The sequence below is a fragment of the Mchenga conophoros genome, linkage group LG12 (genome assembly GCF_057382185.1).
Source record: "Mchenga conophoros isolate Kocher_MC1m ecotype Shallow Benthic linkage group LG12, M_conophoros_male_GT1.1, whole genome shotgun sequence".
In the NCBI taxonomy this organism is placed as follows: domain Eukaryota; kingdom Metazoa; phylum Chordata; class Actinopteri; order Cichliformes; family Cichlidae; genus Mchenga; species Mchenga conophoros.
In genome coordinates this window covers 20,674,018-20,701,122 of record NC_140537.1, presented here as the reverse complement: position 1 = coordinate 20,701,122, position 27,105 = coordinate 20,674,018, and the positions used below count along the sequence as shown (strand labels likewise).

At 42.3% G+C, this 27,105-nt stretch overlaps 1 protein-coding gene across 1 annotated transcript; it reads right to left on the bottom strand.

The window, feature by feature from the left end:
- Positions 1 to 516: 516 nt before the first annotated feature.
- Positions 517 to 27,105, bottom strand: gas2l1 (growth arrest-specific 2 like 1). Its single transcript, XM_085294388.1, has 5 exons — positions 25,917 to 27,105; positions 15,989 to 16,096; positions 8,015 to 8,111; positions 7,014 to 7,317; positions 517 to 5,219 (listed from the first exon to the last, which is right to left on the bottom strand). The coding sequence occupies exons 1-5, from the start codon at positions 26,616 to 26,618 to the stop codon at positions 3,140 to 3,142; spliced, it is 3,291 nt and encodes a 1,096-aa protein (XP_085150514.1). The 5' UTR covers positions 26,619 to 27,105; the 3' UTR covers positions 517 to 3,139.

Here is a 27,105-nt window from a genome sequence, read left to right as displayed (position 1 = left end):
AGTTAACTGGTGATTTTAAATTCTTGGTGTGAATGGTTATCTGTGCCTCTTGCCCTATGACAGCTGGGATGGGCTCTAGCTCCTAAGGCTCTAGTTTCCAGACTGACTAAACACTGGAAGGTTTAAAACAAAAGTTTAAAACAAAAATGTTTACAATATTTTTGAACTTATAATTATAAAAGACTATGTAGGGATTAGCTGAATTATTTTATCCAAATAAATAGTAATAAAAATTGAACATTTCAAGCACATTGTGAGGAGAAACAACTGCAGCATTTTAACTCCATTTTGAACGTCACGAAGCAAAATCTGCAGGACGCATTGCCATATTTAGTCGTGTCTTACTTATGCAACAAATTATTTATTATGTATAAAAATATAGTGAGTAACACTGTGCATGATGAATAACAGAAGCACTTCTTTGCTTTTCTCTGACATGCACTGTAGCACAGAAAATCCAGTCACTGCTGTGCCAAAAGCTACACATGAAAAAATGGCCAGAGCATCATCATAAACTTCAGAGCAAAAGATTTATTACAAGAACAATTTGACAGCATTTTCAAATTCAGAAAAAAAAAAGTGAAACATTGTAGTATTGCTATTTCATACACACAAATTCCACAATGTCAAGCAATCTGTACATTTAACCAAAGTTTTAGTGAAAATGGCATCTGATCACAAACATTCGGATTTTGCTGATTGGGGCAAAATCCAAATGTTTATGAACATTTCATAAAATCCTCTGTAGGCAGAAAGAGCGGATTAGGACAATCAATCGTTTTAAGATCGTAGAAGTCATGGCTCAGTTAGCCTGTACATTTAAAACACCAAATCGGTGTTCGAACAAGCCAAAACAAATGTAAAATAAAAAGAATTAAGAGTACATGTGTAATGTGTTTATACACGCTAAACTGCCCACCGGCTACATATTGCAATCAATGTCGCTCTAACAATACTGATACATCATGAATCATTTGTAGCAGTGAGGAGTCAACACATGATAAAATTACTGTATCTTTAAGAGATGGGACACCATATAAATAAGTTCACTTTGCCTTCAAATCACTCTCATTTTTAACTAACAACATTTCCACTGATTCTGTCTGTTGTCTCGAACTTGAGAAACAGATGTCACGTGAGCCCATGAAAGCTGATTTCATAAATAAATAAATTAGACCAGCACTACTTCCCTCTTTACTTCAAATCTGTACATATTCCCATACAGTATGTACATAAAGATATACACACTCTCCATTCCCAGGCCATGCTCTGTTAGTGTCCAGCAAAAACGATTTTATCAACATTTTCTTTTCTTTGCCTCCACATTGTGTGGAAAACAATCATCAAATATTAATATCAGTTTTTCCTTCACTCAAATTCAGAAGCTCTTGAGATTCTATGGTTTCTGCAGCCCACTAAACAGTACAACCGCTTTCCAACTTTACACCCTTCAACACATGCAAAATACCAAAAAAGCTAGTAATGCAGGCTCTGTAGCTGGAGTCTGGCTTGTTATATTGATGACGATTGTGTGAGAGCTTCACAAAGTAGACTCAGTTTCCAGTTACAGTATCCATTATTCATGCACCCCTGCACACATGCAGACACTCGAGTTAAAGCCAGTCAGTCTTCATCTATCAAACCATACCATGTCATACCAGACCATTATTGGCTCTAATCAGCACCAGGACATTTCAGTATCATATCAAGACAACATTTTCTACCACTGAATAAAACATTTCTCTCTTTTTTTTGCCACTAGATGTCACCATAAATTGCGGCATATTATTGAAATCCATCTGTTAAACAGGCGATAAACAACCGAGGGTATTCAGAAGAAATACATCATATATATGGTTTTCATTATTTGCACATCCACCTCAGGTATAACTTATAAATGAAACTGGCTGGTAATGTTTTTTTTCTCCTTCACATTCACACCCAAACTGTCCAATTATTAGAAACAGTTAAAGATGGCAATGTAGTGTTACCTAACAGATTTTAGTGATGTTTAGCTAAAAACATTCAAAAAAAATTAACCTGTGAAAAATTGTTTAAGGCAAAGGGAATTTTCAAGGCATTTTCAACACCAGTATTGCATAGCTAAGGCTGCACAGCACTGAATACAGTGAATATGTACATTAGACTGTATATTCCAAGCCTTGTCTTTACAAAATACCCACTCTCAGCATGTATTTACACATTCATTCTCTTTAGCATTTAATTCCAGAGTACAGTTTGGTCAGAGGAGGAACTCAACATTTCAAATGTCAGTGACAACTATATAAAATAATATAACCTTCCCCCATGCTCCTCATATTTTTGTTGTACACTCAATGCATTTAAATTAAACTTTTTAAAATTTTACTGCATTAAACATAATCTTAAAAACCGGTGAGACATTAAGCATTCAAACAAAAAGCATCTATCTTGTCTAGAACAGCTTATTATTATGAAAAGCTGACATTGTTAAATAATAACATGAAACAACTGTACAGAAACTGGTAGTGCGCATAATGTTCATAGAGCCAGAGATGAGTGTACCTTAGTCTATGTTACTGAATATTGTAATGTGAGTATAGTGAGTCATATATGAATGTGGACAGACTGAAAACATCACAGTCATCATGCCAGTATTTTCACTATAAGGCAAGCAGAAGTGCTATGGCAAACCACAAGAGGGAGCCAGTCTGCATGACTCAAGGACTAGTGTTTACATCAACCCCTGGCACTTTACCATGCCCCCTTGGTGAGGCACATGGCAGCACATATGCTCTCGGTTTCTATTTCTGTGTATCAACCGTGAGAATTTCACTAGTGACTTATAAATAAAAAAAAAAGATTGGCAAAAGCATCCCCATGCACACATTAAAATTAAAAATTACAGTAACTTAAAGACCATTCCTTTGGTAATAAATAATTTGGCTTGAGTGCAAAAAAGCAATGTGAAGCCCTGCAGTTATTCAGGGGAGAACCTAAATGGAGAAAAAAAGGAGCGTTTGACATGCAGTGAAAACAGTCTGTCCATAGCCCATTTTTATCTTGTTGGGTTTTTTTGTTTTTCTCTTTTTTAAACACAGTAGTTAAAATTCATGACAACAACCCCCCTCCCGTGTACTACCCACAGTTCCGTTTTGTGCTACATCCAAGCTTCAGTGTCCACGCTGCCTGACTGTGTAGGGTAGGCGCAGTCTTTGTTGCCCATGGCTGAGGAACGAGGATGAGGATGGATCATATCAGCGAAGGCCTGGTGCAGGCCCTTGCATGTGGCTTGGCGACTGGTAGGATGGGAGCTCTGAGGAGACAGCGGTGGGGTGTGGCAGGGGGAAAGAGTGTTGTTCGCCTGCAGGTCTCTGTAGCTGACGGGGGTGGGTATGCGCGAGGGGCCGTTTTCGGGCCTGTTGTCAGTGCGGGGCCTGAATCGGGTCCCCAGTTTGTGCTTAGGGATTGGGTCAAGCCTGTTTGCTCTCTTTGGCCCTTTCTTAGCCTCCAGCATTTCTCCATCAGCGTCCCCGTTAGTCAAGGGCAAATTTGGTGGAGGTGACTCGGAGCGGGATTCGCTCAAGCTGAAGCACATGGAAGAGTTTTCACTTGAGGAATCCTGGAAGGAGCAGTCCTCAGAGAGGGGAAGGGGAAGAGATGATGGACAATCCTCAGAGGCTGGGAGGTCAACACTCCCGTCACCATTTTCCATGTCATAAGGTAAGTCTGGCTGGTGATTTTCCAGTGGAACATCTCCTTCAGGCTGTGTGCTCCAGCCAAGAGGACCCTGTTGATCTATCATCCCCCCTTCAAGAGGAGAACATCCATGTTCTCCATTCATATTCCCACATTGAAAAGCAGGTTGCGAGGAAATGTCATTCATCAAACTATCTGACTCTGTGTCTTGAAGGCCAGTCAAGGAAGAAGTGATTTCTCTCTCTTCCATGGAGCTGGAGATAGCTGGGAGCTTCTTGTGACCCCCTCCACACTCCCCCCAGTGTTCAGGCTCTCCTTGACTAAAGTTGTGTGGTCCCCCAAAATTGTGTCCAGAAAGTAAATTTAAGGAGTCCTCCAGTGGGAAGTGACGAGGGTTAGTTCTCTTGGATTCCCTGAGGTCAGGAAGAGTTCCCATCTTGGCCCCCACATTCAAGGAGGAGGTGGATGAGTTGGAAGAGGAATAGGCAGAGTCATTGACATTAAGATCAGTGAGTACTGCTGCCGGATGCATCCCAGCTCGCTGCAAGGTGATTCCACCAGGAGCTTTATTAGACACTGCTCTAGCCTGCTGTGTATTGGCAAGATACTCGGCCTCAAAGCTGCGATAAAGATCATGCTCCCTCTGGGGGTCTAGCGCTGGCAGCAACGGGAAGCCAAAGCCCAGCCCTTCCTCCTCGGGTTCCTGGCATTCCAGACCGGATGCGTTCTTATGGTGGCCTCTCCCAGCAGAGCGGGAGCCCTGTGAGGTCCGAGAGGAGCGAGTGGCATGATGATGAGAGTTGCGAGGAGATGAGTGTGGTGAACGTCGCCCCCCTGATGTCACAGGTGGTAACAATCTGCCTTTTCCTACGGAGGGTGAGCGAGGGGCAGGAGGCCTAGGAGTAGTTATGGTCTTCTTGCTGGGACTACTGCTATTGTTACTCTGGACCCCTTTAATAGGTGAGTTAGAGCATGAGGACGATTGCCTTTTGGAAAACCCAGCAGCCATTCTCGGAGAGGATGGGGGCAGTTGTTTGGCCCGAAGATCTTCTCGTCTCTCTGAAGGTGGAGGCTGAGGATCTCTGTAGGAGAGAGCGGGTCCTGGGCTGGCATCACTGGACCGAGTACGGCTGGTCAACTTACTCTGGCTGTGGGACCGTGGACCAAGAAGCCTCCTTGGGCCCTCGTTTCCAAGAGAGCGGCCCCTTTCTGTTCGAGGCAGCCGTACTCCTTCAGAGGAATCTTGAGGTGGGTTGGGTTTGAGTATCGGTGTGAGTGCAGAGCGTTCCCGTGACTGGCTGCGTGCACGAGGGAGTGAGGGACGCAGGGATGGGCTCTGACTTCCGGCTACAGGCCTCTCGATCATATGTTTCCCCTCTTTACGATTGACAAGCAGTACTACTTCTTCACCCGAGCGCCGTGAAGCACCCCCAAGAGACTGGCGCCCCCCGCCTCCTCCTCCTCCTCCCTTAGAGGAGGCCGTAGAGGAGTCACTGTCACCAGACAGACGTCTTGTTAGTGGTGTAATCGTCTCCTTGTTCCTGGAACATAAGCAAGAAACAGATTCATTTATATTTATAATACCTACCACATCTATAAAAGTAATATTTTCTTATTGAGTTTGTGTTCATATTCACAGGCGGTACAGTCTACACGCCTGTGGTAGTATACAACCCCCAAGACACCCCCAGATTTTCGGAGTCACCATATTCCTTTGTACCAGCATGTGACCTATAATGTGTAATATGCAGGGATTTTTGAGTATTTCCAACCTGCCGTTGGTGCACACAGACAGCGTGTCCGACCTCAGGCTCATGTGTTTCTTGGAACAGTGGGCAGTGACAGCCAGAGGGATTACAGCAAAGATGAGAACAAGTGGGGGCAGGATTAGAGGTCTCATAGTTTTTCTAGCCCAACACACACCACTGCGCTTTCCTGACCAGAACACACTCCACTGTCACGCACCAGCAGGACCATCGGGTTTAACTGTTTAATCAGCTCAAAGTTCACATTACGGGAAGGAGAAACTTAAATAGATCCCATGAGTATTGATCAACAGCATACTGCTGGTTATTTAAAGACCTAGCAAAGGCTTTGATATTTGTTTGATGGAAGATTTCAGGCATTCTTACATTTTCTATACAGCACTCAGTCTGTTTCTTAAATAATATTAATAAAGTGTATTTGCATGTTTTACTGAGCATAACTTGAATTTTCACTTAAAAAATAAAAGCAGCATGAAAAGAAAGCAGACACATTATTTATTACAACTTAAAAAGCCTATAAGACCATTTCAGCACAACAGCCCACTGTGTTCCTTTGTGATGACTTTTAATTACTGATTTAGAGAGACTTTTGGGCGTCACGCTTGACTTTTGTGGTTTTCCTTCAGAAACTATATTCAGGCTTACTAATTTATCTGCATGGAGCCCACCTGTTGACCTACTTCTCCACTTAGCTGACCAGTTGTCGAGGGATAGTTGTCAGATTAGTCTTTATCTTTGAAAGTGGACTCTCCACACACACAGAGTTAATTGAAATGAGCTGCTGCCTTGACGTCTGGTCTGAGCTATCGCTCATAACAGAAATGAGCTGGATATTGGCTTAGAGCCAAAGTAAACCACCATTCAGATCGTAATTATGTTAAACAAAGGCACCCACACACTCTGACATATTCAGAGGTATGTGGAACATTTTTCCAGCTTCATGGATTTTAGACTTAGAAGACTTAGAAGACTTTATTTTATCTATTGTCTCTATATCCATATAATAAACGCCATTGATAAAGATCTCAGTATTACCACCCTTTCTCTGATAGGGCGCTTCAGAAGTTTGTGGTTATATTTGACACTGACTTTACGGATCATCTGTTTGCCTTTATATGTAAAAAAAAAAGAAAAAAAAGCTGAAGCAACAGTTCCCTCAGTATCGAATCCATGATAGATGATTAGAAATCGAATTAGTAAAATGAAAGGGAATTGACAAGTCCTTAAGAGAGCTGATTAAACATTATAATCTCTACCTTGCAGCCACAAGGAGGTGCTGTAGGGTGGCTGTGTGTTACAGATTTATCAGGGCAATGTCACCTGAGATTAGAGAAATCTGCTCTGCTCTAATCTGGGGCTTTCTGGTGTATTTGTTGTGTGTATGCCACTCTTTGTGTGTGCATGTGTGTGTGTCTGTGTGTGTGTGTGCCTGTCAACAGACACAAAATCACAGGTCACAAAAATGAGTATTTCTCCCAGGCTACCCATAGCAGATTCATTTCTTATCATCGTATCACACTTACCCACACACTTGCCTGCACACTTGGGTAGACACACACACGCACTCACCTGAGAGGATTAAAGTGGCGGGGCTCTGAGCGATCTCTTGGCGGCTTTGGGAGAAGACTACGTGCTGCGCCAGAGTCGAGCTCTAAAGAGTTCTGAGGTCGGCCTGGTCGTGCAGAGGAAGATGACGAGGCACACTGAGCAGAGTGGGGCTCCAGGGACCGCCTGTCAGAAGGTTTATAGGGTGCGATGCCATCATTTCGCCAGTGTGGACCCGGGCTGGTGGAGCGGGAGGAGTGGGCGCTCGAGGACTTGCTCTGGGCTCCCTGACCTTGGCCACTAGCTTTAGCCTGATGGTAGCGGTGGGCTGTGGAGACAGATTGTCAACAAGTGGTTTGGAAAGACTTCTAACCAACATTGGCAGACAGCCTGTACAAGGATAAAAGACATCAAGTGGTCAAGAAATACACTACTGTGGCATCTAGCTCTTTATTAGCAGATAAATTACAGCAGCTGCTGCCCACAAAGATGGACTCACTAGTCGAACTAGCCAATCAGACAATGATTTGTCATGTAAAACACTTAGAACAGCTTATAACTCTATTATCTTCAGCATGGCCTCTTACTTTAGATCAGGATGTATACTCTCTCAGAGTTTTAGGCATGAACGTGTCCTAATTAAAGTAGCAAAAAAGTTCAAAGTTGCTGTACAGATGTGTTGTTGGATCATGTAGCAGACGAGTTATTAAAAAGTCAGAGCCTCGAGGTTCGGTATGACACAGACTGACTGTTGATGGGTGACATAACTATTCAAAAAATAAGTCAAACAGTAAAAATCTGATAGATGCAAAGACGAAATTTAGAATTTCTCATATCATGGTTTTATATCCGCAGGGCTTGAATGACAAATACAGTTTTTCAATGATCCACAATGTCTGCCGTAGTCGGAACACAGCAAATCAGATGTGAATCATAATCTGTAATGTATCATGATTTATGTAACCCGAGCCATGACAATAAATGTGTTTTCTAAGGGGCTAGTGGAGAATAGGAAATGACCTCACCGAAAGCAGCACAACGGCACGGGTCATGCTTGTCCAAATAGTGCTCTAATGTGTCCCAGCCCCCTCCGACACGCACCATCACATGGGTACGAAGGACCTGTAGCGGAAAAATAGGAAAAAAAAGAGACGTCAATAGAGAAAAAACATGGACATGCATATTCATACATTAAAAAAATTGCTAAACCTTTGAGTAAACTGCGCCAACACACACACGAGTAAACATATTCCACAAACAGGGCAGCTTGCTGAAGGCTGCCTGGCTGGCCCTTAGTATTACATAACCTCTAGATGTGCCCCTGCATGTGTCCCCATCTCTCCTTTCCCCACAACTCCTCTTTCTCCAGCATCACCCCCAGCTGCTGCCATTATGAGGGGTATTCATTACTATGCCAACCCACAATTAAACAAAGTACGGTAGCATAACAAAGAGCTCGAAGTGTGCTCTGGCCGCTTCTCGCTCATGCCTCTCAGCTGTCTTCCCCGTGTTTTCAGGGGGTAGCAGGGTGAATTTGCATGGAAATAACTCACCCCTGCTGTCCCCCTCTGCTGAGACTTCAGTTATCAGGGAGAGGGGCAATGAGAAGAGGGGGCCAGGAGAGCCATAACACAGAGGGGGTTGGTGGATATGTCCCTTCCTCCCCTCTATGAGGTGCACACTTCCATAGGATCAGTCTCACTCCCTCCAGGCAGAAGCTGCCTTCACCGAAGCAACACTGCTAGCTTGATGTGACAGCCCCGTGGATGCATCCCCCTACCTTGTGTTGTGTAACACAGTCTGCCAGCCACATGTTTTGAAGGCTGTAACCCTGTCTTTGAGGCCACAGAGGGCAAAGTCATAATGGCGAATCTGTGCAAGCCGGCACAGAGTTTATTTCCACCAAATCACACGTTGCACAGCATCGCATCTCCGTGTCCCTGGTCAGAGAGAGGGCACAGACATGTGCGACGAAGTCTGACGCCACCTTCTCCCCAGCACAATCCCCCCCAATCCACTACAAGTCATTTCATTGGCCTTGCTCCGCTACTACATCAAATCCGTAAAAACAGCTGATCTGCTTATCTCTATCAGACGTGGAAGCATAAACTGCTTATTCTCCAATGCTTTGGCCTTATGTCAGTAACAGGTTTATGCTTTCTGTGATGCTGCGAGGCCATCGCGAGCCAGCAGTGAAAAGCAGGGTTGCGCAATGTTCTTAATATATCATCATATTCATCACTGCAGTACTAACAGTTACAAAAAAAAGATCAAAAAGGTAGAAGGTTGAAAAAAGCGAGGGACAGACTGTTCCTGGAAATTCTGCAGAAGAAAATTTTGACTTGTTTTTAATTTACAATAATATCTCTGCTATATATTCTCTCCCTTTTTCTCTTTCTCGTTCCTTTCTTTATATACATTTTTTTGAACAGTGAAACTTTTATCCCCCTTTTTTTTTTACCAACTTTTAAAACTGGGTGTCATTTTCTTAAGCATAATACATTCTTGTTTGTTAAACTGATACAGTCATGTGAACAAAGTTTTTATGGGACTCCACGCAATCCTGTGTAAAACTAACTACTTCCCATGGTTCAACAGCTTGTAGAGCGACCTTTAGCTGCAATAACTCGAAGTAATAATTTTCTTTACTGTACATTACCTCCTATTCTGAGATGAGAAACTTTCTGTCTTTTATAAAAAACATCCCAATAAAAGCATCTTGCTGATTTTACTTTGAAAACTGCACAAGCTCTCATGATGGCACCAGATATTAAAAGCCTCATACGATAAATTTCAATTTGTACTGCAGTATAATGACTACAAAGAAAATTACTAGGGGTCTAAAAATGCTATTTGTGCTGTATTAATTTACAGGCTCTGCACAAAGCAACTTCACTGTCGTCTCCTAACAAGAGAAAGGTACTGTGTGTTTAGGATAATCCCCATTTTATCATGTGAGATGCTGAAACATGATTACAGAGATTACACATTTTACGCAAATGCACAAACTACAGCATCACATAGTTCTTTTCATTTCACTTCTCTTTGTCTCGTTTCCATATTCAGTAAGGTTATTACGCATTTCCCCTTTAAAAAGGAATGCCGCAGAACTGCTGAGGAGTCAACTGAGGCTGAATAGATGTTTAGGGACCATGTTCCACTTTAAAAGAGCGCTCAGCTGCCAGATTTCCCAACCAACGGAGGGGTATCACCAGTAGAGAGACCCAATCCCTGTTTCTATGGCAACAGTGAACAGAGACTTCTTGTCATCATTGCGGGGGCGTGATAAACCAGCGTCTTCTTAAATCATGCTGGTGACTTAAAAAATTGAGCTCATGCTTCATTTCATCTGTTGTGAATGTATCGCCTCCCACTAGGGAGCAACCTCCCTCAAGGACAAAGATGCTTTATTGAGCCCCCCGTGTTCATACGGCTGGCTTGCTCACTCGCTTTTAGGACTTCATTCCCTGTTTTCAGCCCGAGATTCTTCTTACAGCCTCGCCAGCTGAATAGGGGTCTGTTGGCTTTCAAGGCGACTGCCCGTTTCCTCCCATCAGAAGAATAAGGGAAGCGTGTTGGGTGCACTTGTAGCTGCTTGAGCATATGTGTAATCTCTGTCATCCCCAGATAGGCGTCAGGGGGAAGGCGGAGCAGCATGCACACAGCCAATCTGACAAGTAAAAGGCTCAAAGCACACTCATGAACACACAAAGCCCATTCTCAAATTTAAATGTTACTTTAAATGGCTGCTGCAACAGGCGAACACATGCTTATGCTGATTAAACTGCTTATAAAACACGTCACACACCATCTCAAGGACTGCATTCGAATTATGCGGAGTCAATAAAGGGGAAGGTTACTGTGTGTATTTTTATCTATTTTGAGGAGGGGGAGGTCTAATATTTTGAGACGACAGTGACTTTTTTAAACTGTTCTCAGTGGCTAATAAAAGCATGTCGAGCAAGGATGTCAAACTCATTTCACATCGAATTTGCTACATTTACTACACTCCACTTTGATCTCCCCTTTCTGTCAGTCTACAGAAATGAAACTGGCAAGACTCTTCAGCCATATATTGTAAGACCTAAATGTTTAAAGTTACAGAAATCTATAAGTTAAGTTTGTCCTGCTTTGCATTTTACAAAGCCATCCAGTGGGCCAGATTGGACTCTTTACCGGGTTGATTCTGGCCCCCAGGCCTTAAGTTTGACATCCCTGATTTTGAGGATAAAATTTCAGTTTTCATCCCATGAATTATTAATTATTTCAAACAAGCTAAAAATCAATAAAGGTTTTCAGAAGCATGAATTTAATAACTTCAACATGGTGATTCAATTTTATATCCCACTATAAGTTTTTTGAAAGAGTTGAATAAAAAGGTTAGACTACATCAATGACTTAACCCAGGGATACTCCAGGGAATACTCATGCAGTAGACATCGGGTGCTATTACAGCTCAACTAATCCGAAAAAACCCTCAAATTACATTTGAAAATTACAATTTTAGCAATCTGACAACATTTTTTTTTAAAAGCGACTTAACTAACGGATGAGCAGAAGGCAGAAATCAAAAAAGTGCACCGATGATATTATTAGATAAAAGCACAGATAAATATTTGAATTATTTTTAAATAACATAAAGGATAAACCGTACTCAGACATAATAAACGTCAGCAGTTACTGAAAGTGCTCATGTCACGCTCCCTGTCATTCATTAGTCAGTCAGACCTCTCAGGTGATCAGGGGCAGATCTTTTAACTCTTCCTAGAATTAAACGTAAGTGTAGCGACGGTGCTTCTGTTTACCGAGGTTATGGTTTTCGGAACAAGCTGACTGCTGACCTGAGATCAGTTACATCTGTGTATACAGTTAAAAACAGACTAAAAATCTTGTTAACTACACAGGCCTACACTTGGGTTCTTTTGTGTTAAGCATATTTAATTTGCTTGTAATGAAATGCACAATATAAATAAAACTGCCATTCTTTAGTTTTTACTTGTTTCTTCCCGAGCCTTCTGCATGTGTCTGCCATCACGTTTAGTGCTACTCATCGTATTTCATTGTTACTTCTATCTTTTGGTTATTTCCTTTTTTAATCTGAATGTTAGTTTTCTCATTTGTCTCGTTCAGCTCTCACTTCGTGTTTTTGCCTCGATCTCATTACTGTCACCTGTGTCTGCTTGTTTTGCATCCGTGTCTTATCACCAGTCAAATAATGTCTATAGATTCCTCTGTTAAAATGCCATTAAACTCACATTTATAATCTGACAGTGTATTAGTAATAGCCTCTAATGGCAGTTTCCTCCTTTATAACCACTAATTAATTGCATATATGTGTATACTGACCCACGCAACTAATGACAAAATGTTAATGTTGGAGATTCAGAAGCAGAGGGTAAAACCGTGGCTGATTAATCTGTAACACTGCATTTGTATGTACTCCATGACTTCTCCATAGCATTCCTTCTGGTGCACCTGTTTTGGATTACCTTTTTGGACCTCACAGATTTTCAGATTCTTTGTCAGTGAATAAATGCCTTTTGCTTCCATGTCCTGGACTTGGGTCCTTTTCCCAGTGACACGTGGATGAATGGTTTCAATACTAGGCCAACAGCTATGCAGAAATGGTAGAAAGGAGAGTGCCCTACCCACAACTGATGGTTATGGTTAGCTGAATGTAATCACAAAGTGTTTTTTGTGTCTTCACATGAAGACTAAAGAACCCATTTATCCTTCATATCTACCAGAGCTGCAGGGATTGAAAAAGGTTGGAAATGATATTTTTGAAAAATGCTATATAAAAATTTAAATCTTCAAACAAAAATGCTGGAAAATTGATTATTGATGCTGAGTCCACATATCTGGAAATGGAAGCTTGCTTGTTGTAGCAGCCAGGGAGCTCTGATTGCTGCAGACATGTAAATAAACCCAGAAACACCCCCATGGTACAACCACGCCTCATTCCCCCTTGTTCCAGGAATGGACTGGTGCCGTCTTGTCTTCCATAAAGCTGCCCTCCGTTTGTCTTCTCCGTAACTGTCCTGTCAAACTGAGAGCTGGAGCCGTTTTACGGATGTTGTTGAATGTGTAAACCGGATGAGTGAGGTGTAGCTGTATGTGGGTGTTTCTGAGTGTGCGATCGGTGCGTTACTCCTGGCTGTCACAATGACTAACGTACATCACACAATTTGTTTTTCAAACATGTGTCACATTTCATTATATAAGTTGACGGTGTTGGCTTTTTTTCTAGGCCAAGGAGAATGCCCACAGAGCACAATTACAACACTGAGAAGAGCCTTGTAAAACACTGACGAGTCAACCCATTTTTAAACACAACAGCTCAGTTTTGTAGTCCCGGATCTGCATTGATTTTTCCTTTTGGTGTAGGACTGGCCTAACCTGTATGTGGGAAAGCAACTACAAACCTCACAGTCTCTAAATTAAGGACACATTACACACAACACATTTGAAAGCTGTTTTTTTTTTATCTATAACTCAATATGTATAAAAAAAATTCTCAATTTCTTAAACAAAGATAATTTTACCAAAAATGTAATCATATATTTTACATTACATCTCCTAGTGTGGGCCAAGTGGTGGTTCTAAAAGTGAAAAAAAATAAATACTGGCATTAGAGCAGTCAGGCACGCCTACAGCAAACCCGGAAAGCCGTTCAAAGAGTCCATTATCAGGCTGTGGTACATGTTAGGTAAGTGACACCAAATCAATCTTTGGTATCAGACGACCTTCCTGCACTGTCCTCTGAGGCCTGGTGTGGGTTTAGTGGCAGCTTTTGAACTGAAAACGAGACCAACAGTCCAAGAGAAACAGGCTACAGCCAAGATAAGGAAAACTCAGGAAGTGACCTAAACCTCTATTTGTGTCTGGATGGAAAAAGTACAATCCTGGGAGTGGGCCAGATGAAGGCAGTTCATAAACACTCGAGAGAGAGAGAGAGAGAGAAATCATAGTACTGTTCCAGTTTAATTCAGCCAAACAGCTGAGGGATTTCTGCTGGGATATTATCTTGCTCTTCATGAACCAACAAATGATCCCATATGGTGCTACCATATGGCTCCATGTAATTGCTGTATGCCCGCTGTGCTATGTGCCAAATATACACGCACATGTGACAAAATAAAGGAAAAGCCAACAGGTGACTTAGTAAGATGTTGGACCATCACATGCATGCTACATGAACAGCTTCAATGCATCACTTGCATTATTTCTCCAAATCTATAGCACAGGAGAAACAGGAGCAGCGCCATTCTTCCAAAAGTTTGCGCCCTCGTTATGTCTTTTGATGACGTTGCTGTCTTGCCCTCCCCAGCAGAACAGAGCTCTCCGAATGTTAGAGGTCCAGGGTTCAGGTTTTTCTTTTAATTTGTCCCACATCTCTATAGTATGTGGTCGTTGTCAGCTGAAACAAATATGAATATATACTATTCTTCCCTGCAGCTTACCCCTATGTTATAAGCTCCTCCCACTAGCAGGGGCACAGACATGTAGGCGCTGACATTTCGTTTCACAGAGAAATCCAAACATCCCAGGAGAAACTCCAACCCTTAACCCATTTAACTGCTGCATATTATTCCCTTCACAGAGTTTTTCATTCTTTACACCACAAACCTGAATCAGACCATTTCTATAACAAAATGCTGAAATTTCAATGCAGGTTTTTGTCGAACTACACATGCCACATACCTGGCTCTGAAAACCTTAAAAGAAATCGTCCTAATCCAGGTGCATAACTGCTCATGCTTTATTTTTATTTATTTATTTTTAGTAATTTGGTAATAAAACTTAAATCAGTCATCTGATTTCTGAAACTGATTTCTGAAGTTTTCACATCTGACAACGTGACAACAAAGTGATGGTTCCAGAAATATTAGGAGACAGATATTAAATCAGATTCACTCGTATGCCGATGGAGGCATTTACTTAGCTTTTGCTAAACACCAACATACCTGTGTACACCTTTCTGAATGTTTTCAAACATTACTAAATCAGCCAGTGGCCTACATGTCCAAATGACCATTAGACTGCAATATATGACATCTCCAGCTATTATATGTCATGTCACTGCACATATCATAAACCTAATTTAATCTAATGGATTCTTATATACTTATGTTAGGCCTACTTAGCTAAGCTACTGTAATTATAGTGTTATAGTTGGCTGCTGAATGTGAGCACAAATAAAGTTTGGATGCTCATTGAAATTTTCATCATTATTTTTAATAATAATAATTAAGGTATTAATCCTTAATAATAATTAAGGATTATTAAGGTAATTATACTATTTACAGTTTTTCTGGTGTGATGTGGTGATCTGGTCTGATCTCTAAGGTTCAAAACAGGACTGTGCTGTAAGCAGGTTAAGTAGTTAATATCAGTCCTATAAACTCCATTCTTATATCTATGCATCAGTGAGCAAGAAGATGAATACAGCATGCTAAGAAACGACAGGATCAATGGCTACCCAAACTGTTGTGGACAGTCGTCGGCTTATTTATGTGTTTAAAAAAAGCAAAACAAAGAGATAGGAAAGGATGGATGGGGACAGGAAGGGGGCCCACAGAGGCTGCTTATGTACAGACCCCAGAATTCTGAGATAAGCTCCTGGGAAGAGCAGAAATGTTGAGGGCAATCCTTTGTAGGACAGGATCTGTGCACAATTATGTAAAACTTGGTTGATCACAGTAGTTTTTGTTTGCCTAAGTGTGTTTTTAATAAAATGGCATTCAAATGAACAACTGTCTAACAAACATTAAATTAACATAAAGGTAAAAGGAGTAGTAAGTCATTAGGTTTGAGTACTTGTACTTGTGATGTTTTTGACTTTCAAAAGTGCCCTCTCAACATTTTTTACATTCTCATGACAAAACTAGTAATGTGGGTATTCTTACACAACAATAAGTAAAATGAAAGCATACAAAGATGTGTATCACAGTGACAAATATCTGATGATGCTAGGGTTTATCTTGGCGATGACTTACTCTGATAAAGATCAGTGCGCTGGAGTCCCCCACTTTGTACTTCCCCTCTGACACCTTGATCATAGGAAACTGAGCTGGACAGGAACACTGCCCCAAAATCTCCCGAACCTGTAAAGGACAAAAACAAAGGATTTTTTTTAGATTTTAGATTATTTATTCTTTGGGCACTTTAACATTTGTTCAACAGGACACCAGGGAGCAACTGCGGGGCATGATCAAACCCAGGCCAGGTGAGCTACAGCAGCAAAAACAAAGCATTTTTAACATTCAGATGAGCCACACATGATGTTGGATACCTAAGAGGAAGCTGATAATGATCCTTTCCTGTTTTTACCAACATGACATCATGATTAGTCACAAACTTGCAACAATGACCAACGCGCTGCTGAATGTGAGTGTTATGTGTCAAAAGCACAAAGCCTCTGTTTTACGTTATGAGAAATGAGCAGTCTTCCTAAGTAGACGAGTGTGTTCGAGTGTGTGTGTGTCATCTTCCTGCCAAAATATTCTCTCCAACCCCCCCACTGGGTGATCAAGCACCGCGCCCCGCTGTCTCACCACAATAAAAGCCTTTTCTCACCTCGTCTTTTCAGAACATTTGGTCATTAAGTTCACCGCTAAATGTCACAAAAAAACCAAGAAAAACACAAACACAAAATACACACTGGATGTGCAAATTAATACTCTCCCTTTCTGGCTCTCTTGGCTTTTTACATGACCGTGTTTGTCTCTGTGACATCATCAACTAGAGGGAAGAAAAGAGCACGGAAACCAGACTAGTGGCGATGATGTCAGCAGGCCGGTGCTGCCAGATGGGGTTTGAATCGAGAGAGTCAGAGCCGGTGCCCTTGCTGTGGTTACGGGTGCTTATTAGGCAAGCAGAGTCAGACACAACTGCAGGGTGGAGTGAGATCGCTCGCTTTGTTGCGCAGGCCTGCCGCTCTTGCTGGATTGGACAACTTTGATGTTTTTCTTGGCGTCTCCGTCAGACAAAGGCGTGTGCGCACTTGTCGCGCAGCAGGGAGAGAAAGTAAAGCTGCAAAGTGGACCGAGGAGAGCACAGAAGCAGGATGAAGGATGAATAACTGCTTCATAGGTGTAAAAACAAGGGGAGGGGTGCATGTAGATATTAATCTGATCAAATACCTGATTGTAGCTTCTCCGCTTTAGCTGTTTACTGCACCTTTCATGCTATCCGCAGGGCTCAAGGGATATTGCTTGTTTGTGTATGTGTGTGTGTGCTCGCTCTACCTACCGCATAACCGGTATGGTGTATTCAGAGGATTAAGGTGTCACCTTGTTATTTTCTTGAAATAGCACCCTTCTTCTATCCCGTGCTAATTAAAGAGGGAGGCCTCAGAGCTAAGCCTCACATCTCACCTGCGCCTCTGTTCTGCCTCTCACCTGTTTGTATCGAGGCTCCTTTACTTCTTCTTACTTCTCTCGTCTGCTTTGTTGTAGATCAGCCTCTATTTTTAGCCCGTGCACTGCCTGACCAGACCTATATTTATCTTCTTTTTTTTTTGGTTTTGCTTACATTTCTACAGCTGCTTGCTGCTTCTCTTTTTGTCCGCCCAGTCACCCACTCTTTCATTCTGTCAGTAGGTGGACTAGGCCTATCTGGAAAAACCCTAGTCTGTGTGTTAATGGAAAGACTGCTATGGCAACAGACGCACACATAGCATTACCCTTCCCTTTCTGACCATACAGTTTCCCTTCTTTTTTTTTCACCGCAGCCATAGTAAAGTCTCTCTCCCTTGGTCCTGTTCAGATTAGGTTTTCCTCTTAACGTGTCACATTGAGCACTGAGCAGGATGTACATTTGAAGTGTTTTTTAATAGTAACCCATTCAAAGAGCAGCCCTTGCATTTAAAGTATTTAGTCAGTGGATTCTTTGCTGTGAAATACTTGCACTTCCCATGTCTTCGCTGTGTCAACAATGACAGATAAACTGAAACTAAAACACGCACGGACACAGGCATGCACTGCATATGGTGGGGGGTGGGGGTGAGATGAAAAGGGAGGCGAGAGATGGGGTCACGCGGGAAACATGCGGAAGTGGAGCTGGAACACTGGGGAAGAATTGGGGGAGAAATTATGGATGCCTGCTGGTCTCACGAGAGACGCTTCCAGCGAGAGCTGCAGATGTTTGAGAAGGACGAGAGAGAAAAAAAAGGAAGATGAGGGAACAATTCACAGCATGCCCCAATACTGGAAATCTCCTGCATCTATCTTAAGATAGGAATGCAGAGATGGTTTTGCAAGAAGACAAAAAAGAATATTTTCAAGAAGGTTTTGTGATGCTTCCTTTGAACTGAAAAGCTGTATTTGTTTCTCTGAGGAATTTAACATTAAGATCACGTGTTCTTTTTAACAATCCCACAGCACAGATCTTGTCCTATCTGCGCAGTATGAGTCAACAGTGTCCTCAGTCCTTTCCTTCCTGACCTGCAAACACTGCAAGGCCAACTCATAGAAAAGGATGAACAGAGGAAATGGGAGCGGAGGAGTTAAAGATGTCTCGGTTTTGTTTTCTGTGCATATTCTGTGCTGATTTCAAATAAAGACAAGTGTGCAACGCTGAGACTTGAGTTTGCATCTGAACAAAATGTCATCATCACAAAGGAATGTCCAGGGTTTCCAGTTTTTTTCTACTATTTGTTGCTGTATGGTTTGAAGCCAGTGGTTGTTATGCAAACACACAAACACCAGGTTTGATTTTTTTTCTTTCTGGTTTTGTGGCTCAGGGTTTTATTCAGATGTACTCTCAGATCCATTTGAATAATGGTCTGCTCCCTTCATGAGTCAACACCCACGTATGGCCACACATTTCACCAAACATAGGTGTGCTGGCTCCTGTAAGTGGCCCCTTTTATGAGTATAAAGGGACGGATACTCATTGCTAAATTCCAACAATAAAAAGTGAACATTACAACTCACTTCCCAGGAATTTCTTTCTACAGGGCGTTTCTAGATTTCGACTTTTGAGCCCTCGGTGATACAAAAGCGTTAATAAAAGAGCATGTGGCTCCGAGGTGATGTTTCCAAATGACAGAACAAGACTCTTCTCTTAGCTTATCTGCATGCCCCGAAGCCTGGAAGCTTCCCGGGATGAAACAAGCATGCCGTCAGATAAGAGACAAGAAAACTAGGCCACAAGAGGCTCCTGCTGTGTAAGGGAGATTTTTTGGAACTTGAAGGGTTATTGCTTCACCACCCATAAGCAAGCGCTTCAAACCTTATCCACCTATTAAACCGCTGCCCCGACAGCCTGTATAAATGACTTGTCCGTGGACAACCACGCTTTCTCATAAACTGGGAACAGCTTTCGCACAAACGATCTCGTTAAAACAACACGGGGGTGGAGGGAGGTGATGAATGGCTAAATGAATGATAATTATGTTTTCTAATTATGTTGGACCTGTAGCCCAGGGGAATGAACTAAAAGAGTGTTCAGACACAGTTAGTCTCCTGGAGTAAGAGCCTAGCCTAACCAGCAGAGAGAAGAAATGGAAAAACAGTTGGATGAGTGCCCTGGGGTCAGATAGGTCACCTAATGCCCTTACATGGGGAGGAGAAAAGGAATAAACACATTTACAGTCATTCTGAAGGCAGCAGTCTGCTGTGCTGTTGAGGGAAAGTGCATATACACACACAGGCTTTAATACCGTTTTGCCGTGAGGGTAAATAAATGCAACACATTCTAGCAAAACCTTTAAACCCACTCAGAAACATTTGTATTTTCTACTGCTCCTCCGTTACATCTGTTACCATTAGAAGCACTATTATGTTGGAAAATATCATAAATCTACATGTAATTTTCATTCCATCTCAGGCTCACAAAAACAGTCTTGCTCTTCTACTAATTTCTTTGTTTATTGTCTAGTATTTACTATGTTTTTAACTTACTCGTTTACTGATGTGTTTGTTTATTTATTTCTCAGTCTTGAGTTGTATATCACTTATCTTCCTTGTGGAAAATAACTGATAATGACGCAGGGCGGTACCGCAGAGTGGACACTTGCATCCGGGGAGGAACTTAGGGGATGGGACTGGAAGTGCGGCACCACTGAGGTCTGATTGCTGATAAGCTCGCCTACAATTAGGAGTGTTTTTTATCTCTGACCTGCAGTGCCACGATTTCTTATTTCCTTGCGTATTTGTCAGATTTCTGTGTTTCATTTTACAATTAGACAAAGATAAATGATATTTTTAGAACAATTTCATTTATTGAGGGGAAAAGGTTATCATAACCTGTCAGGCCCTGTGTGAAAAAGTAATCCCCACAAAAAATATTCTGTAGACTGACAAGACCAAAGGTTTTTTTAGAAGGTTTGTGTTTCCTTAAATTTGGTTTAAAACATCTGTTTAAAAAGAACTTCATACTAACAGTCAAACACGGTCGTGGCAGTGTGGTGGTGCATCGTAGTCAAAGTCCGGACTTAAATCAGATTGGCATACGGTACTTTAGCGTGCCAGTATCAACGTGTCTAAAGATACCATTTCAAAGTTCTTAGTTCTTTGCTAAGTTTTCTGTTATGTGTAGACACAACACTGGTTCATCATTTAAGTTTTTATGCTTTAACTATTTATAGCTCAGTGTTAGAAGTTTGGCTTCCTGGTAGCACAACATTAAAGTTTCATACAGTACTGTATTCTGTCAAAAGCAGCATTAAAACAACAACTCTGGAACAAAGTGGGAAAGTAAGCATGCAAAACTATAAGCAGCAGCTAGTTGGCTTAGCTTAGTGCCCTGGTTAAAAGCATTTCCACCTCATAAACATGGTGGATTTGTTTGTTAATCTTTATGAAACAGAACTGGAAATATGTGCTTAACATATAATGTTTTAATTGGTGAGCTCCTAAGATCTCAGTAGATGTTTTTTGCTGTTTTATACTGTACTGTATGTTTGCCCAGAGGTGAAAGTGTAATCATACCTGCTACAGGATAGCTATCATTTACTGCTTTAAGGAAATCGTGCTCTGTAAATCAATGCCTTTTTTTTGGCCACATGACAAGCACCCACTTAGGCTGAAGCAATATAAGAGTCTGATGGGCATCATGTGATCTAAGAGCAATAACACCATTATTCAGCTGCTCCAGTCAAAGAGCAATATCATCATTCAGTGCATGAAAATGAATTATCCGGCCAAGGTTGGGCTGATTTGCTGGTTTGTCTCGATGAAGATCAACAACACTCAGCGCTCTCCTTGTGGCAGGCAAGGTTAGAGGAATTTATGTTTAATCCCCACCTGAGACCAGCTTGTAGAGGCTGCAGGCGGGTGCAGAAAATAACCAGCGAATCACTGTTCATACAGACAGAAAGAGGCAGATCAGACGGACACCCAGTTAAGCGATAAACATGCAAACGATCAGCTGATAGCATCAAGTACAACAATAAAGACATAAAGTGGGCATTATGCAAAACTGAGGACTCAGCTGTTCCATGTGCACCGGGCTGTCTGGAAAATAGCGATGAGAAACGAGATGGCGGCAAGTATTACTGTGCCAAATAACCTCTGATAACAGCGCACCCCTTTAAAAGCAAAGTCCACTCAGCAAAGAAAGGAGAAAGAGTGAAGGGTGTTTCGCTCTCTCAGCAAAGCATCTGAGTGTGACCCGATGCAAAGCATGACCTACTTTTCCATTTCACCCTCTCTACTGTAGCTCTCCCTCCCAGACCCACATCCATTCTAGTCAGGTTTAACGGAGTGTACAGTGAAGTCACTCTAGGCACATTTTCTATCATGCCCCCCCCCCTGTATAGCGCGAATGCACGAATGAGACCATAAGGTTAACGGAGCAGTGTCCATGCATGTAGTCATAACACACACGTTATGTCTTTATCACCCTCCCCCTTTGCCCTGCTGATGTTTCCATCCAAAGATCAAGATGTCAGCCTTTGATTACCTCACTGCCAACAGTAGCTATTCATTTCCTCCTTCCATGCACCCAATGAGACATACGGATCCACTCTTTGCTTCATCATCTCCAGTAGGGACAGATGTGGGGGGATGGGTTGCGAGGGCTCAGTGTAAAAACTGAACGAAGACTGAATGTTGAAGCCCGGGGTGTGAAAAGAAATGAACCAGTTTATATGAGTAAGCAAAAAGAAGCAAAGATGTGGAGTGAATGGAAAAAATCTTTTGTTTCTAAGCTCAATCAATGTGCAACTGCTTAGGTAGCGTAAACAATGCATGTTAGCATCCATAATTTGTAATGATTTGGAATCAACAGATTGCAGTTTGTATAGCTACAACAAGCATATTTTACTATTCAGACATGCAAATACTCGCGTATGAAAAACACCTAGGAGGAGATTTTACTGAAAGACTGTCATCCTATAAATATTTAGGCATTTGGTTGGATGACAGACTTTCCTTTAAAGTGCATATTGGGCACTTTGTGAAAAGTAGAAGGTTAGATTGGGTTTTTATTATTGAAATCTGGACAGTTTTAATTTATCAGTTGGCAAAAAAAACCTTCTACAGGTGACATTCTTAAATGTCGTTGATTATGGTGGCATCTGCACGCTGCTTACGTTTCATTGTCTAGACTCGCAGCTTTTTTTAAGTGTCATATCAAATTTGTTGTCGCTGTGTACTTTATAATCTGGTTTCTTGGCCTTCGCTAGTTTTAAAGAGACAACTTCACTGTTATATTTTTATGTACAGCTTCCTTTTATATCTGTGTAAACCCTCAACATCTTCAAACAGCTGCTATGATTTGTGGTGCTCTACTTGGCTATTTTGCATCTTGGTCAGAGCGCATTAAAGCCGAATGCTTTCGTCTCCCTGGAAGAATTCAGAGCTCTCATAAAGACTTCTGTAGCTGAAGTGTGTAACTGCTACTCAGAACCTGGACCTTGAATTTGTATTGTTTTGACTCTGACTTGTTTTATCTTCTTTTATGTAATTTTCGATGTTTAAGTTGTAACGCTGTGATGGTGTGCCTACTTGACCAGGTCTCTCCTGAAAAAGGAAATGTTAATCTCAAGAGACTACCTGGTTAAAAAAAAACATTAAATAAAATAAATAAGAAAAAAGCACAGAGACCTGGAAAAGAGACTAAATGATATCTGTGAGGGTACAATGTGTGTTTTGGGGGGTTTTTTTGCCTCAGCCAATCAATGTCTTTTTCATAATCCCTGTATGATGATGATAGGACAGAAAAGCCCCTAATGCAAAGGATAAACAGTACGTGTGGGTATATTCAGCTCATCTGTGTGAGCCAGCTGCTGTCTGAACATCTTTGGGACTGAGAGGAGGAACATTTATTGCACTCAGAAGTCTTAGTCAGTTACTTCCCCAACATCAAAGTGGAGCACTGGAGCATCAGCCGGAACCTTAACATTGACAGATTAGTGGCAGACTCTGTTGGAGAGGGTGTGTTGAAACCAGGAATGTCAACAGCTTATGCCTATTGTATAGAGCATGTAGTTGATGTGACACATCAACTGTCTGCACTGCGAGTCATTTGTTTACTGAGTCACTTTATTCTTGCATAAGCCAAGTAGTCAGGGACAAATTACAACTTCTGTGACACTTCTGTGATTGCTGAAGAGCCACAGAGGGAGCTGTAGTTTGAGTTATCGTGGCCTGTCTGTATACTTTAACTAATTAGAATAATGACATGTAATCCTATTACCACCACACTTGCTTTGTCTCAGTAATAGGATTAAGTTGATTGACTAACCACTAAACAATGTGTTGAAGAACATCCATACATGCATACTTTTTCTTAACTGCTTATCCCACAGGACCGTATAATTTGAGCCTATGCCAACTGATACTGGGCGAGAGACGTGCTCCATCACAGACACAGAGAGTCATCCACACCAACACTGTGTGGTACTGTGGCAGGGTATTTCTCTGTTTCTTAGCTCAGAGACTTTATATGAAAGTGTGATCTATTCTTTCATAATTGAACAATAAATAAATATCCTGTATCCCAGTCTCATGTGAAGCTGCCTTACAATAAACATTTCTTCATAGATATAAAGCGCAGCTCCAATTTCCTGCTTTTAATTGAAAGTATTACGGGTAAACATGAAAAGATGATATCCTGACTTTAATCAGTGATTGTGCGTGGGTATTAGCTCCTTCCACTACCTCACATTAATAATATTTTCTATAAGAATACATAGAAGCTAAATGGACGCTGAACGCTCACATTACCAGGATCTTTCATGACATAAGAGGCTGATAATTAATTGATGATATTTTATCAATAATGCTACTGGGTATGCATAGGAAAGCGGTTTGTGGAGAGGTTGATAAATTATGTATTTATTTATTTGTAATGTAGAAACAAAATTAAGTCAATGTGAATTTAGATTCATCTCTTGTAAATACAAAAGTATCCTGGTGGATAAACTTGTGACTGTGCTTATAGAGGGAGAAGAGGTCTTGAGCCTTGCAGCTAGAACTGGGTAGCAGATATTGATCAAACTATGTAGATGATAATGTGGGTTTTATTTCCTGGTAAAGACCCTGTGTCAGAGTGCAGGAAATAAAGAGGTATTCAGTGGAAATATATATTACACATAGTCTGCCACCAACAGCTGATGTAATTAGACAGGATGTGTTACTAAATACAACTCAGCAGACAATATACAACATGCTTGATGATAGTGTACTATTTTAATGTTGCAGCCTGTGGTCTAAGTGCCCTGATCAATTTTTTTAAGAGGATGGAGAGTTTATTCATCACACAGATGATAACAGATAATTCCATCCCTAAACCAGTCAAAAACAGTCAAATCTGTGTCTCGATCACAGCCGAGGGATGCTGTCAGTGTAAAACACGGCAAAACGGAAAAATGGGGATGAGCATCTGTAACTTTCCTGTGATGATTCTCTCCCAAAAATGTAGCTCGCTTGTATAACCCTCAGTCATATGAGCGAGGGATAAGGACAGCGCACATCTTCCTCCACGTGCTCTCTTGTTCTTTGGAGGTCACACACTAAAAATGGCTCTGCATGAGTGTGGCTGCTGACTGTCTCCCCTCCTCCCTCTCTGGTGTCCCTCACATTTTTGGTGTCAAAGACAGACATCAACATGACAATATTACAGCTACCCCCTACTCACAACCTAACAAGCGTGCGTTGTGCTGGGCTGTGCTCATTAGCTTTGCGCTGGTAAGATCTTTGCCTCCATCACATGTTCATGTGCAGCATGCTCTGTCAAAGGTCAACCAGTTCAGCACAATGAATGACAAGAGTTAATGGTTTGACTGCAGAGAAGAGAGAGTGTTTCAGAAGCAAAACTGCCCAGAGGGACATTCCCGGCATCTTGATTGAGCAGATACAGAAATGCCACATAATCAGGAAGCTTGTGATATTGTGTTGATGTCAAGCTAAATGAAAGAAAGAAGTAATACTAAGTCTCAGGGAATTTCTTGAGATGCAGGACCGGTATTTCCAGAAGAATGCAGCCGATTTGACCTGTGACTTTTCAACGCTTTCCTGTAGGAGAGGGCAAGGCACACAGGCCCTCCAGAATTGAAGGAATTTAACAGCACGTCTTAAAACAAACCCAGATGTTTGCACGCACCCCCCCACAGGTGATCTATCAGGCTCCTGTGTTCTTTATATCACTGACATGGTACTTTCAGAGCAAGTATTTCACTTTTGGCACATTTTTGTGTTTTACTGTGGGAGAAAATGGGTCTTCTGTGAGCTGTTAGACGCTGTTTTAGCACCAGTCAAAACAGACCGGTTGATATTTGCTGTAGACCGAGGCCACGTGATGGAAAACCTCTATTATACATTTATACCGGTAATAGGAATAAAGCTTTCCTGCAAATCCACTTCCACACTTAAGACTGAACAGCGTGGGAATTGAGCAGAGGGATCATTAGGCTGCACTTAACCTTCCTCATAAAGCAGTTATGACACATTTTGGGTTTTCATTTGTTAAACTCACCAGTTCATCCAGATTTCGCATGTCACATAAAACTCTCTTCTGCTGCCAGATGAAGGGCTCTGGATCTGGCTCCTCTTCATCCTCCACACTCTTACTGCTTTCCTTCCGGCTGAAACACCTGCTGGGCGAGCTCTGCTTAGCTGGCTCCCCTTCATCGATCCGCAGGCTCTCCTGGTCCCGGATCTCCTCTTCGATCTCTTCCTCCAGCTGGATCAGCATGGGGGCCAGCATACCGAACTTGGACCCACGTCGCGCCACCTCAAGGAGACACAGAACGAAATTCTTCTCGTTGCATTTCTCCACCAAGTCGTTGGTCTCGAACATGAGGACGTCTTTGATCCAGAGCTCCTGCCTGCACCAGGTGATGAAGTTGGACACGTTGTCCCGCGCTACAAACGAGCCGGGGACAACATTGCGAAACTGGAAGCCGACATCTTTAGATGGCAGCTTCATTGCCTGTGCAGCTTCGGGATACTCCAGCTGAAACTCGTGCGCGGCGCGGTTCACGTTGTTGGCGTGCCGACAGAGGACACAGCCCGTCGCCAGCCCTTCCATAAAGGTGTCCGCAGTGATATCCAGATCATACAGGGTGTTAAGCCATTCAGCCAGATCCTCCTTCATGGCATACAGGTATTCCTCGCTGGATTTAAAGGGCCGGATACTCTTGGATGCGGCGGATTGGATGTTGCTCTGATCAGCCATATTGTCGGATTATGTATCAATTAAGTCTACTTGATAATTCCCGATAGTCTCATTGCACAGCTGCGCTCCGAAGCCTCACGCGCAAAGAAGAGCAAAACAACCGCGTGAACGCACCCACGCCGACGTGCCATGAAAGCTCCTTGAAGCCAGGCTTTGTATCGTCACGAGCACATCGGGATGCGGAGCGGCCGTGGCGCATGGATGCGTTTTCCGGATATCTGCGGAATTTGTTTCCTTTAACGAACGCATCGCCAAGTCCCGCGCGAGACCACCAGTTAATCCAGACTGTGGCCGGTGGGTCCTCGCGCCCACAGAAACCCACGTGTCGCCATATCAGTGTGCGAGGCGGTCAGCCGGAGCAGAGTGAAATGAAACGCACTCCGCAGCGCGCAGTCCTCGACTCATTTCACTGCGAACAGGCTCGGCCCATGATGCGCCGCCTCTTGCGCTGAATATGTTGACCTGCTGTGGCTCAGACCAGCACAGC